This window comes from Suncus etruscus, chromosome 6, assembly GCF_024139225.1.
Source record: "Suncus etruscus isolate mSunEtr1 chromosome 6, mSunEtr1.pri.cur, whole genome shotgun sequence".
Lineage (NCBI taxonomy): Eukaryota > Metazoa > Chordata > Mammalia > Eulipotyphla > Soricidae > Suncus > Suncus etruscus.
The window spans coordinates 7,823,511-7,838,197 of NC_064853.1; the positions used below are offsets into that span (position 1 = coordinate 7,823,511).

Here is a 14,687-nt window from a genome sequence, read left to right on the forward strand (position 1 = left end):
TCCCTGAGCCTGCCAGGAGCAACTTCTGAGAGCAGAGTCAGGAGTAACCCCTGAGTGCCACTGAGTGACCCAACATTAAATATTATGTTTTGAGGATTAAGTGCAATAGTACAATGGGGTTGGCACATGCCTTGCATCCAGCCCAACCTCATTCTATTGAATCCCAAATGGTCCCCTCATTTATGCAGAAGTGATGTTGAGTCAGAGTCAGTTAATATTAAGTGGTGCTTCCCTCCAAGCCTCAATCTTTTTTCTGTATAAGTATTGATTACTATACCCTGTGTCATTGTGCTAAATGAAATTCCTCCCTTCCTCCCTCTCTTCCTCCCTCCCTCCCTTCTTCCCTCCCTCCCTCCCTCTCTTCTTCTCTCCCTCTCTTCCTCCCTCCCTCTCTTCCTCCCTTCCTCCCTCCCTCCCTTCCTCCCTATCTCCCTCCCTTCCTTCCTATCTCCCTCCCTCCCTCTCTTCCTTCCTTCCTTCCTCCCTCCTTCCCTTCCTTCCTTTCTCCCTCCCTCCCTTCCTCCCTCCTCCCTCCCTCCCTTCCTCCCTCCTCCCTCCCTCCCTTCCTTCCTTCCTTCCTTCCTTCCTTCCTCCTTCCTTCCTTCCTTCCTTCCTTCCTTCCTTCCTTCCTTCCTTCCTTCCTTCCTTCCTTCCTTCCTTCCTTCCTTCCTCTCTCCCTCCCTCCCTTCCTCCCTCCCTCCCTTCCTTCCTTCCTTCCTTCCCTCCTTCCTTCCTTCCTCCTTCTCCCCTTCCTTCCTTCCTTCCTTCCTTCCTCTCTTCCTCTCTCTCCCTCCCTCCTCCCTTTCCCTCCCTCCCTTCCTTCCTTCCTTCCTTCCTTCCTTCCTTCCTTCCTTCCTTCCTTCCTTCCTTCCTTCCTTCCTTCCTTCCTTCCTTCCTTCCTTCCTTCCTTCCTTCCTTCCTTCTTTTTGGTAGGAAGAACACTTGATTGTCATCAGGACTTTCTCATGGCTGTAAATTCAGAGATCACCCAGGTGGTGCTCAGGGACTGTATGGGGTGCTCAAGATTGAACCTGGGTCACCACATGCAAGGCAATAAAAGCCTTTTATTTCTAGAAAAAAACTGAAAATTTCTTGGGAAACCAATCCAGTGCATGGGTGTCAGTGGGAGAAGACACTTACTTTGTATTCAGGCCTTATAATTAATTACAGGCCTTATAATTAATTACAAAGTCACTCAGGATCAAGAAGGCAAAGACAATAAATAGGAAAATACTTGTCTGGACAGTTTCATCTTCCCTAGAAGACTGCTAGGGTTGAGTCCTAGGACTGACTGCCATGGAGGAGCAGTGCAGAGAGTGGTGCCAGAGATGTTAATAGAGGGGTAGAGGCACTGTGGTAGGTGCTATGTTGTGATATCATGGCACCACTAAAACATACAATAACACTCTTGTAGACCAATGTAACCCCTGTAAAATAAAATGCTCACAAACAGTAAACATCAAGAACAAATATTTGTCTTTGCTAGCCTAATTCACAGGCAACAGCCAATACAAAATTCAATCACAAATGACTCTATGGGTCACTGAGTTCATAGTTTTTTTTTTATTTCAGAGAACATCATGGAAAGTACAAGAATTGTAGTTTTAAGAGATCAGAAAATGGTGAGTTGGGCAGCAACTGGCTAACTAAATGTAATTGGACCATCTACTGCTCAGCTAGTGGAAAGAGACATGTGATGAGCACAGCTGTTCTTCTCTGGGCCTAGGGTGCTTCTATGTAAAAGGGTTTCAAAATATTAACTTTACTCATGCTTTGGGTGTGGGGGCTCAAGTTTTCATCTTGTCAAAACGTTCCATTTCCTTCTCTATGTCAACTCCACTCATCACTCAGAACAAATGGAGTCATAGAGCACCATGTGATTTAAGCTGGGACTGTTGTGAACAAGGAAAGTCCATCAGAATGGATGTGGCTTTAGCAGAAGGGAAGCCCAGAGCTTCTCAAGAACCTGCTTTTAGGAGTGAGGGTAAAGGTAAGCAAAGGAATAGAGAACAGAGTGTGAAATGGTTGATGATATTGTTTGAGGTCCTAGTGCCAGCATTCCCCCAAATTTACAGACACTTCAGTCAAAATGCTCTTTCTTAAGTAGCACATTTGAACCAGTTCTATTTTATAAGATAAACAACTCTTAGTACACATTTTCTTCCACACATTGGCCTTCCATTTCCCGTGTTGACATGATCAAGTTTCATCACACTCACTATTGAGTTTCTGACTTCACTTTTGCCTTCCATTCAGCCTCAACTTCTCTGAGCACTCTAAATTAATTAAGAAATGCTAACTGAAAGTTTAAGTTTCAACCCAATTGGTAGAAAGACTATTTTACCTACCACTCTTACCAACCACTATGGAAAACCTACCCTTGCTCTCTTAAAAAGATCATGAATCAGAGCTCAGAGGCTAGAGGATAAGAGAATAAAGAGCACCAAGCATCTAGAGGGAGAAAATAAAATCAACATTTTTACTGCACTCTGCCAACTAGAACAACAGAGCCGGATAGGAAAGGACCCATGGGATTGTATCTGATACCCTTGTCATAGCCCATAGCTATGTTTTCTGTTTTATGCTTCTTCCTCCCTCTAAAGACTGTGATTACATTTCAAAGTTTATTCACCCACGAGGGACCCCAGTTAACCTGTGTTTTTCTAACAAGTGTAAGGCAAGGTCCCTCTCCACTGTTCATTTTAAGACACTTGTATTCTGTGATTCTAGAACCTGGGGCCACTAAGTAGGTCATGAAAATGCAAAAACTCAGCCTCAACCCAATTTACCTTCCCCAACATCAGTAACAGAACTCTCATATATGTAGCAGAGCATGGAGGAAACCACCCTTTATGTACCTTCAGTCAGAAGAACCAGGTCACAATCTCTTGATAAAATTAACCATGGCATTCATAATTCTCCGAGAGCATGGAAAGTACAAGAAGGGAATGTCAATCACGGCGAGTGCTCCATGGAAACCATCCTCCACGTGAAACCATGTCACTGGGATACCTAAGTCCTCTAGCCTCTTCTTGTACAGCAGCGAGTGGTCTCGGAAATAATCATACTCACAGCTCACAATGAAAGCTTCGGGCATCTGAGACATTACTTCATCCTCTTCCAACAGTGGGGACATGTTGAGCTCCAGCACAATGCGGGTCTCCTGATATGCCAAATCATTCAGGGGTGGTGCAGGCTTCTGGCAGTAACCCTTCTGCTTGAATCTCTCGGGGATGTTCTCATGGCCCAACCACTTCCTGTACTTCTCCCTGATTTGAGGGGGCATATTGGCACCTGTGATCATGTCTCTTTTCCAGGAGGGATCGATATTCAAATAGGCCATTAAATATTGGAGGGTAAAACTCCTAGTCACAAATGGGACGTTGTTCTGCTGATTGGCTGGTGACTGGAAATCAAGGCATTGAAGACCGGCATAGATGACCATTTGTGCACGGATCTTTGGAAGGTGGGGACTCTTCAAAAGCTGTTGACACATTACCACAGCCACTGACCCTCCAATGCTGTCACCTCCTACCACCACACGTGCTGGATCCACCCCAAATGAACTCAGAGACTTCAGAAATTGGACGGTGGCTGCCATGCAATCAGTGAATATTACTGGATACTTACAGTCAGGCATCTTGCGGTATCTGCCAAGGAAACCAGGGAAGTGCTTTATCCTCCTCATACCAGCTGAGAACCCCTCAAACTCACTCTCTGGGAGCCTCAGTATCTCCCCGTAATTTTCCTTTGGAATCTGGACAGGTAACATGAAGGGGACAATTAGGTGAATGGATGTAAATGCCTGGCACAGAGGCTTAGTCCCTCCTAATTGCTCTTCTCCTGGGGGACATGCTCCTTGAGGGGACAACAGTGGACACTGAGCTCTGCCAGCAACCTTAAACTATAGTGAGATCTCAAAAACAACCAAAATTTCAGAATTGTTAGATTTTGTCACCTGACTGTGTAGGGAAAGTTTCTTTGGTGAAATTGATTTGCCCATATTGGATTCCCATCAATTTTGCCATGCTAGGGGTCAGGTGTGGAAATTGAAGTAGCCCCAGAGACTAGTGGTTATTACAGAGTGTCCTACAAAGCAGCTGAGTCTGCCAGACAAGCTGTTTCTGACTAGTGTCCAGCAGGTGCCTGAGCTCCAGGCTTAGTTCAGGCCAGCCTGGTATTCACTGGGCTTTTTATTTTTGACCCACAGATGCTAGAACAAAGGCCTGAGAGAAAATGTTACTCCTTTCCATGCTGATAACAAATAAAGCTTTAAAAAAACTCAAGACTCTCTGAAGCTATGTACTATGTATGGTACACTTGCCTTTCACTCTGCTGACCAGGGTAGATCTGCAGCATCCCATATGGTTTCCAGATACTGTCTAAAGTGATTTTTAATAAAAAATCTGGGAATAAGCCCTGAGCACCTTTGGGTGTGTCCCAAAAACATGAAAATAAAAAAAAAAAGAAAAAGAAGACTAAGGTACTTACAGTCTCCACAGGGTCTTGAAAAACACTCTCCCTGTATGTGCTTAGGAACCAAGAACTGAAGAACTAAAGGTTCTTTCCAAGTCTAACTCATCTGGACATGCCGGTATATTTTTACTCTGCTCACCTGGAGGTTCGTCAAGAATTCTGGCAAATGTGCACTGATGCCCTGGAGCTTTTCTTATGCACAAGCACATCCTAGAACATGCAGGACAAAGGAGGCTGCAGGCTGCCCTCCCCTGGCATATTCCCTTTGAGTACCAGGATTGGGAGCTTTCTAGCTGGCTAGTTTGACAGATGTGGGAACCTGCCCCCCCCCCCCATGTGCATCAAGCTTGTTTTGGGTAGTGCAGCTGGGGGGTTGTTCCTGCATCAGATAGGAGACAGGGCAGCCCTCTGTGGTGTCTTAATTTCATGCATAGCCTGAGTACTACAGACTCTGCATGGAGAGAGTTGTTAGCAGTAACTGTGGAAGGGCGTTCTGTGTTATCCTCCAAAGCACCTAATGAGAAACTCTGCACTTGCTCTTTTGGATCAAGAGCACACCCTTTAGAGCCAACTTCCACTTGAGATCCATAAGCCCCACTTCTTTTTTGTGGAATGCAGCAGTTTGGCTGAATCCCAGGATAGACCTAGAGTTTCTCTCCTCCATATTGGCTTCTCCCTGTTTCTTCTCCTCCTGCAAGCCCATTCCTACTCCCATCAATCATCTATGTCAGAGTCTGATTTCTCCTCAGCTTCTCCCATTCACTCACCCAATGGATAGGACCACTGAGTCACTTTCCTTGCACAAATTAAGGCAGATGGCATGGTAGGTTTCTAGAAAACAAAACATTTGGGACATGTTCTAGAAAGGTAAGAGTTCTACTCCCACCCCCACCCCCACTGGCTGTCCATCACCACAGCCAGCGAGCACCAGCTAGGTTCTCAGATCTGTTGAACACCTCCTGCTTTTCTCTCTGGTGCTGATGAGACACTTTCTGGAAGCAAGATCTCAAGGGTTCTGCAATTCATATGATGCCTGTCTACAAATGAGTAGACTCATGGATGTTCATAATAACTTGGGCACAGAGTAACCTAATATGTACACGTCAAATACTATGTATACAAAAACAGGTGCACAGGTAGGGGCTGGGCAAGCAGCTCAATGGTCTGCCATGTCTGCTCAGCATGGGAGGCCTGGGTTTGCCTATATAACTGAGCACTGCCATGAGGAGTCTTTATATACTGTATTAATCAAGCTCTTGGCACTACTGGATGTGGGCCCAAGAAAAAATATGTGCACACATATGCTCCATGCAATATTTAAATAAACTTCTATCATATATTTTCAAAGAAATATATTAAGTGCATACCAATGTTTCACATATATATTCCACTTATATAAAAAATTAACTCATGCACTTCATCTGTATACTTCATTTGTCTATATGTGTCTTTGTGTGTATACTTCAGTTGTCACAAATTATCAGTATAAATGGTACATATTTGCATACTCTTATTCCACATATATTCATACAAATATACACACATTTTTGTATGTAATCCATATAGAAAAAGCTATCTTGAATGTTGCTACATAAAGGGTTCTAAGATATGTATCTAGAGAGTGAATGCATAGACCTTTCTCTTTGTTTTAATAAAGAGTTGGAAAGATTCCAAGTTACCTTTGCCACCTGAATCATCTGGCTCCCAATCCTGCCCAAGTATTATTGAAGCCTCTCAAACCCCAGGAGGACAGATTTTCATAGCCACAAGGATCTCACAGTATGATCATGAGATTGACCCAGGGAAATGCTGTCACTCACTCAGGCTCCCCACCAAGGCTCCACCTCCATGGTAGTACAAGATGCCAGTCCTGAGGGTGCTGCAGGAATTTCTGGGCTGGTACACCTTCACAGGGATTGTCCCAAAGCGCAGGTCTGTGACCACCACATCTGGGTCCTTCCTCAGGGGCGCCAGGTCATGTAAAAAACGGACAAACTTGCCCATGGAACAGATGTTCATCTTCTCCAAAATCTTACCCTGATGGTGATAGAAAATTCAAAATTGAGGGTTTTCAAGGGGGCTTCTTCAGAGTGACCATGGCCACTTTACTCTGTCTCCAGGGGAGCCTTGTGGTACCCTCATGATACCAGCACCAGAAACTTCCAAACCAATGTCCCCACATATCTTACACTCCATCCCTACACACCAGGCTTCAAAATCCTCACGGAGGTTACGGAGGGTTTCTCTGCTGGGATCACCTCTTACCCACATACAAGCCCTGCTCCACAGTTCTATGGACTTGACATGTCTTCCAGGGAAACCCTCTAACCAACAAATTACGGCAGTTCTCTTAAGAACTTGGCTGCCAATTTGAAGTGGTGGTGACTAAGGTGATGCTAAGATTCATAAAGGGCTTATTTAATTTTGAAGGATCAAGGATATGATGTCCATGAGAAATGAGATCACTGGGGATAGAAAAATTTAGTATAGTGAGAAGGGCAATTTCCTTCAAGTGATAGCCCTGAGTATGATACCCAGAATCACATATGGACCCCAAGTATCACAGGAGTAATTTTTAAATGCAGAGCCTGGAGTAACCTCTGAGTACCACCATGTGTGCCCCAAAACAAGCCAAAAGATGAATGAAAAAAAGAAATAAATTAAGAAAAAAAGAAAGAAAAACAGAAAAGAAAATTTTTTCTTTTGGGCCACACCCACTGATACTCAGAGGTTACTCCTGGCTATGTGCTCAGAAATCGCCTCTGGTTTTGGGGACCATATGGGATGCCTGGGATCGAAAGGCAGTCCGTCCTAGGCTAGAGCATCTGCTTGCAAGGCAGATGCCTTACCTCTAGTGACACCACTCTGGCCCCCGAAAGGAAAATTTTTTATTTGCCTTGGAAAACAGGACCCAGTAGTGCTCAGGGTTTTCTCCTAGCTCTGCTCTTAGAGCTGTGAACAAAGAGCCTTTTATGGTGCTAAGGATTGACCCAGGTCAACTACATGCAAAACATGTCCCACCACCACTGTACTCATTCTCTCCAACCCATCTTCTCTCTTCCCATTGGTCTTTCTTGAAATTCTTTCTCTATCTCAATCTTAGACTTAGATCTTTTGTGTCTCTGCATAGTTTTGAGGACCTGAAATAAAATATATGGGTTACAGAGAAAAACATTTTTGCTTGTATTTAATGTTGAGGCCATTGAAGTCTATAAAGATTTTACAATTGACTTGCTTTGATATGTGATCAACCTAGCATGTACCGGCTGAAATTATTTTTTCAATGGAAGGAAGATTAACCCAGGATGGTTTAGAGTCATATGTGGCCATGCTCATGGGTTATTCCAGACTTTGTACTCAGGTAATACATTTGGCAGAGCTCAAGTTCTGCTGTGGTTTGAACATGGAACAGCCATTTGCGAGACTAGTGCCCCACCTGCTGCAATATCTCTTTGGCTTTGAGTCTAAGGTCTTGATGCTATATGCAATTGCTGTTAAGGATCTAATAAATCCCCCAATACCCTTGGCCACTAATTTTTAGGACCTTCTTCCTCCCTGCTGCTTTGTCACTCTCATTAATATAAAATATAGCACTTTCACTAGGGAGGCCATCTATGAAACATCCCAAGTTGTCTATAACATCACCTGGAAGCAATCCTCTACCAAGAAAGACCCTACTGCTGCTCTGACATCTATCTACTCAAAAGAGTCTTCCCTTAACACTGAGAAGACTTAACAACAACAACGACCTGCTTAGTGGACAGGGATTTCTGCATTGCCCTTTAATTGTGAGTTGAAATTAGAGGACGCTCTGCACCATCCTGACTTCAATGTAGGATATACAGATTCCAGGATCTTCAATACAGAAACATGAGACCAACAACAGAGACTGTGTGAAAATAAAACTGTATTGGCACTACAGACAATGACCTGGATTGGACAAACTAGTTTGCCTGGAGCCTAGAGTTGGTCTTATGCCAAGAAACTTCAGGGGTAGGGTCTCCTTGTATTTAGGCCAACGCTTTTCCTTTCCATGTCCCACGTATTTTGGTGGGCCTATGCAAATGATAATTGCCACTCTAACACTGTTTTTTACTGTGCTCCTTTGACTCTAAACCTTAAAAAAACCCACTTAAACTTTTGAGGTTAACTTAAACTAATATGCATGTGCATGGAAATGTAAAAAACTACTATCCTTCAAGTTTAAGGAGTTACATAAATTTTATGGCTTTAGATTGCTTGGTGTATCGCTAAGAAATGTTATAATGTATAATCTGGGGGCTTGAGGGACAAAGTAATTGTACATGGTTTCTGTTTTATTTTTCTTAATGTTCTTTGACTGTAAGTTCAAAATTAAGGTGGCAGCAGGGGGATTTCTTCTGAGAACTCTGTTTTTGGGTGATTGTCCTTCCACTGTAACTTTACCTTGTCCTCTTTGCATCATTGTTCACATAATTAAAAATAAAAAAAAGAAATATGGCACTTTCCATCAGACAGGACTGAAAACAACTGTATTTGTTATTCTGAGTTTTGGACCACAGCTGGCTGTACTTGGGCAACAGTATCCCAGTACTTAGGTTTCCTGTTAGAGGTACTGAAGGAACACACAGTGCTAGGCATAGAAGCCAGAGTCTCACACCTGCAAGGCAAAAACTCTACCAGACTATGAAATGTGTGTCATGGTCAGAACAGATACATGAAGGAAGCTCCATCTTGTATAATCTGGGAGATGTGGCCTTAGGATTCTCCTTCTAACATATTCCTTCCTTGGAACACAGGGCACCCTACTTTCCAGAAAGGGGAGGCTAATGCAGGTGCTCTGTGGCCACTTTTTTTCTGCCTTTTGGAGCCCACACTACCTCATCCCTACCATTCCCTACCAGACATCATCAGACTTCCAGATCTCCAAAGCCACAGGGATGCACTGTCAAAGCCAACTTCTACCACTCTGATTCTCTCTTATCTCTTCCCAAAATGCTCTACACTATTTTGGGGGTGCAGGAATAGCAATGAGGTCAGAGATTATCACAAACCCTTGTTTCTACTCGATTTTCCAGTGCAGAGAATCTGTGAGGAAGCCCCAGGATTTGTTTTTGTATTTTGGAAATTATTAACCTTCTTGGAGCAACCCCAGAAATAGGTGGAGCCCACCAGGGCTTCCCAAAGGTGAGGATGCAGGTTTGAGCAGATATCATCAATCACTGTGGCTTGTCAACTGACACAAGAAGCATTAGACCTCTGTTTTCCTAATTCCTGTGCCTTCGAGGCCTCAGGAGAAGGGGACAAGGCAAACAGTGGAACTCACCCATGTAAACACCAGTTCATAGGTGCAGTAGAAAAGAAGAAGCTTCTTGGGGTGGCTGATGCCTGCCGGGATTTTCATTGGGATAAAATTCTTGAAGAACACCCACAGTGGAGCTCCCACAAAGAACACACAAGCCATTGAGAGGCTGGCCCAGAGTAGAAGGAGGCCCAACATGCTGTCTCCACCACAGGTGAGACTGGGTGAAGGCTGTGGCAGGTGCTGGCCTTTTAGAATCCCATCTGGCAGAAGCCAACCTCCATTTATACCTCCCATATACCAGAAGCCTTGCTCCTGCCCATATATGTCAGAGTCAGGTGATAACTTGCTTTAGGACGGGGCCTAACAGAAGAATAAATAACCTTTGCAACCTGAGCCAGCTGGGGAGAAAGCATTGGCATCCTTGTTGAGTATAGGCCCAGCCCCTCTAAATAACAGTCACACAATCAAGTACCTCAAGTCACCAATCAAGCCACACCTTTAGCACCCACCCTCTCCTCTCATAACAAAAGTTCTACCTCTCTCCATTCCACATTTTCTTTTCCTGACCATACTGAGGAAGTCCAGAACTTTGTACCTGCTGTTTTTGAACCTCAGCCAGGCTCAATTCTCCCCTCCCACACTTCTTTGCTCTTATTAAATTGGAGCCAACTTTCTACCATGTTTGGCTGTCTATGCCTCATGGACTTATATTGGTTCTAACTACATAACAGGACAGAAGGCTTGATCCCATGGTCCTGATTGAAGCTGGGATGCTAAAACACTTCCCACAAATGTCATAATATCAACAGTAACAGCCACTCAACAACTTTATTTTTGTTTAATAATGTCACACCTATAGGAACACACTAATTTAGATGCCAATCTGTAGTTGAAGTCACCCAATGTTAAGAAACAAATGAAATAACAGAATGGTCAGTTAGACACAAGAGCTACTATATTTTTTCCAATGACTTAATTACCTCTTTAGAGATGCAATGATTTTCACAGATTTTCTTGTTGCTGTATCTCCTTTTTGAGTTTTTTTATTTCCATTATTTTTATTTTAAATAATTTTTATTGTGACTAATGTGAATTAGATGTCTTTCACAGTTATATTTAAGGTACATAGTGACATATGTGTTGTCCTACTTTGACCACTGTTTCCAGCAGGCATCATATATCACCCCCATTCCTCCCTGGACTGCTTGAGTAACAGGTCCCCTTTGTGTATAGCTTGTTGTAGATTGGATTACCTTGATTCTGTTGTCATTGACTTTGGGTTTGGTGTTTAGGTCTGGTCATTTTTTTATTTCCACTCAATGTTCATATGACTGTTCCTGGTTCATCCACATTTTTCCCCTCAATGTATGATGCAGAACAAGATAATTTAAGTTCTGTGGTCCTGCTGGGAAAAAAAGTTGGGAGGAGCCTTCCAGAAGCTATATATAAATTTTAAAGAAGAAAGAAAAAGAAAAAAATCAAACCAAAACAAGCAATGGCAAAAAGCACAACTAAAAAAAATACAACACAACAAGAAGAAAGAAATAAAAAAGAAAATAAAGAAAAAGGAAGGGGGCTTGTGTGGTAAGGTTTCTGTATTTTTTTGGATAGGCACAGTAAGTATTAGAAAGGAAATTAGAAAGGGAATTCCCTTGGCCCAAAAGATACAGGGTTTCTTCACCCTTGAAGCAGAGGCTCTGGACATGCTCATTGTTGAACCCCAAAGTCTTTTTATAGTGTCAGGAAAAAATCTGTTTTGTGTGCTTGTCAAAATCAATCCTCTGTAATTAGAGATACTGGTATTTTCACAGGTCATAGGACAAAGTCTAGGATAAATTCTTTCTTTATGGATCCAGAAGTTCTGCTCCATCATGGTTGTTGTAGTCATTCTTCTGCAATTAGTGATCTTGGCTTTTGCTAAATCCTAGAAGGAGCCTAGGATAGAGTCTTTCCTTGTGTTTCCAGAAGTTCTGCTCAGTCATGGTTGTCAAAGTCAGACCTCTGGAATTAAAGATCTTGGTGTTTGCACAAATTGTAGGCTGAAGCCTAGGCTAGGGTCTTTCTTTTTGGTCCCAGTAAAAGTTCTGTTCATATGTGGTTGTCAAAGTAAGTATTCTGTAGTTAGTGATCTTGGTTTTTGCACAAATCAAATGATGAAGTGTCTTCTGATTTTATCTTATCGTTAGGTGATGAAGTAGGGCAACCTGCTCTTAGTTCAAGTTATTGCTGTTTCCTCATCATCAGGGTTCATACCAACCTGGTGCAAGTTGGTGCCAGAATGGTATTAGGCACTCCCCGGAGGGTGTTTGATTCCTGGTGCTTTTGCAGGGAACTGTGCCTGCTCTAAGGTTGGGATCTGGGGTTTGGAGTTGGTTGGTCATTGTCTGATCACATGGAGTTTAAATTGAGTCCCCATGACAATTGTTCAGGGTGGGTTTTATTTCTTCTCTTCATTTTTTCTTTTTTTTTCTTTCTATAATTTTAAAAATAATTGGATCTCACTTATCTGGAAACAAATGTATTACAATCAATTATGTCAACATGTGATACATGCTCTTTGAAAAAGTAAATTAAAAAAAGAAATCTTCCCATATCTGTATAAAAATATTGATATAACATGGGCACTGGAACTCTCACTTTACCCTATCTTCCAAATTCTAGGTTCTTTCACTTTTCTTCAGCAGATAAATATAGAGATACCCCATTTCTCTGTTTGTGATCCTAACTTACTTATTTCCTTTGCGATATCATCACTTGGTCAGTCTCAGCCTTCTTTTTTTTGGGGGGGGGGGTCACACGTTTGATGCTCAGGGGTTACTTTTGGCTATGCACTCAGAAATCACTCCTGTCTTGGGGAGACCATATGGGACACCGGGGGATCGAACCGCGGTCCGTCCTATGCTAGCACTTGCAAGGCAGACACCTTACCTCTAGCGCTACCTTCCCAGCCCCTGACTCAGCCTTCTTAACTTATTTCTAGTCCTGCCAAACTGCTGGCATTTCAGAAACGCTGAACACGTTATCTGGTGGGCATGAATTACTTGGGCCCCAGTGCTCATTTCCTTTATGCCCTGGTTCAAGGGCCAATTTGATCACCGAATTCCAAGTCCCAATCCCTCACTTTTATCTGTATTGGTCAGATGCCTTTGTGAGATTAATTGATTCATAATATAACAGTAGGGGGAAGGAGCCAAAGCCTATGATGTTTAGTTGACTATGAGTACAATTTTAAGTGAGAATACATGTGAGACTTGGGGAAAGACATCACCTAAAACAAAGTCACAAGCAGATACTTAGGACTGTCTTCCTCCAACATCTCTTACATTCTAAATTAGATTTCAGGGGCAGATCACACTGCTCACAAACTTATGTCAAATCTCTTGTTCACATTAATGAGTTGCCAAGGGTATCAAGGGTATTTTTGCAAGTTTTATTTATAATGCTGTTAATTAGAGTACCTTATATATAGAATTCCAACCCCACACCCCTGACAGGCTCGCGGGGAACCATATGAGATGCTCAGATTCGAACTACCATCCTTCTACATGCAAGGCAAATGCCCTACTATCTCCCTGCTATCTCTATGACCTCTATTTTGTTTACTGAGTTTTTCAGTCCTGTTATTTCAGTTTGGAGTTTTCTGATTTCTATCTTCATATCCTTTTTGTTCTTATTTGTAGTCTGTACAACTCAAGCTATGAGTTCTTTAAGCTCTATGAGCATCCTCCATATTTCTCAGATAAGCTCCTTATCTGAGAGGCTAACTAGGTGGTTGGTACTTTTTGAGTCATTAGAGCTGCCATCTTAATTCTCTACACATGCTGCTGAATGCATTTTTTTCTCACTCACTGTTTATAGTGTGGTTTATATTACATGTGGTGTGGTTCATGCGCTAGAAAATGCACTAGCCAGAAACTCTTCTGGCTCCACCCTTCGTGGGCAAAGACAGCCTACTTTAGTGATGGGCCCTGAAGAGATTATGTTTGCTGGGATCTTCTTTGGCTGCCTCATGAAGGAAAGCAGGAAACCAGGCAGGGAGCAAAAAAGCAGACCTTATAAATTTCCTTTTTTGTATAAAGTGCTATTTTTAATATAAAAAAATTCACCCTCTCCTTCTGTCCCCAAATGTGCTTCTAAGAAACTGCCACCCAGGGAATCTTTTTGCTTCTATACTCACACTAGATATGGGAGTGAAGCTCTGATGTCCCAGTTTGCATTCAGTGTTCTTTCGGTCTCACTGGACTTCTTGTGTCTGAAGTCTCCTTTTTCACTCTCTACTATTCTAGACATGATCTGTCTATTCCCAATTTTTAAGCAGTGCCCATTCTTGACCATTATTTTATGGAGCATCTTTCATTCCTGGTTCTATCCCTGGAACCATATATGGTCTCCTGAGCACATACTAGAACCTCACATTTGGAAAACTAGACAGAATGTCCCCAACCCTTGTGCTCAGAGGTGATATAACAGGGGAGGAAAGCCCCTGGACTCCTTAGTTCTGCACTTTATATATATATATATATATATATATATATATATATATATATATATATATATATATATATATATATATATATATATATATATATAAGCACAAGCATTCAAAGCACCAGTGAATCAGTGCACATTTCACAGCATTCTTGCCACACCTCCAGGTGAGTGGTGTGAAAAATACCAGCTTGTACAGATGAGGTGGACTTGAAAAGATGCACCAAGAACCTTCAGTTCTTGTCTCCTAACCACATGCATGGAGAGTGTTTGTGAAGACTCTGTGGAGTCCAAAAGTGATTTCAGTCATTTTTAAAAAACCTTTTTATCTTTGAATTTTGAGTCACACCCAAGTGTGCTGAAGGCTTATTCCCAGGTCAGTAATCACTTTAGACAGCATCTTGGAACCATAAGGGATACTGCATATCTATCAGCATAG

The 14,687-nt window shown here is 42.5% G+C and overlaps 1 protein-coding gene across 1 annotated transcript; it reads right to left on the reverse strand.

The window, feature by feature from the left end:
- Positions 1-2,878: 2,878 nt before the first annotated feature.
- Positions 2,879-9,955, reverse strand: LOC126011547 (arylacetamide deacetylase-like 3). Its single transcript, XM_049775355.1, has 4 exons — positions 9,782-9,955; positions 6,297-6,513; positions 5,244-5,307; positions 2,879-3,650 (listed from the first exon to the last, which is right to left on the reverse strand). Exons 1-4 carry the CDS (start codon positions 9,953-9,955, stop codon positions 2,879-2,881), a joined length of 1,227 nt encoding a protein of 408 aa, XP_049631312.1.
- Positions 9,956-14,687: the final 4,732 nt, after the last annotated feature.

Excerpts from the sequence above, each read along its gene's own strand:
- LOC126011547 (XM_049775355.1), bottom strand. The coding sequence starts at position 9,955 with ATGTTGGGCCTCCTTCTACTCTGGGCCAGCCTCTCAATGGCTTGTGTG. Across the intron at positions 6,514-9,781 it reads ATGAACTGGTGTTTACATGG|GGTAAGATTTTGGAGAAGAT; the intron begins GTGAGTTCCACT and ends TATCACCATCAG. Across the intron at positions 3,651-5,243 it reads TCAGTGGTCCTATCCATTGG|ATACCGCAAGATGCCTGACT; the intron begins GTGAGTGAATGG and ends TTTCCTTGGCAG.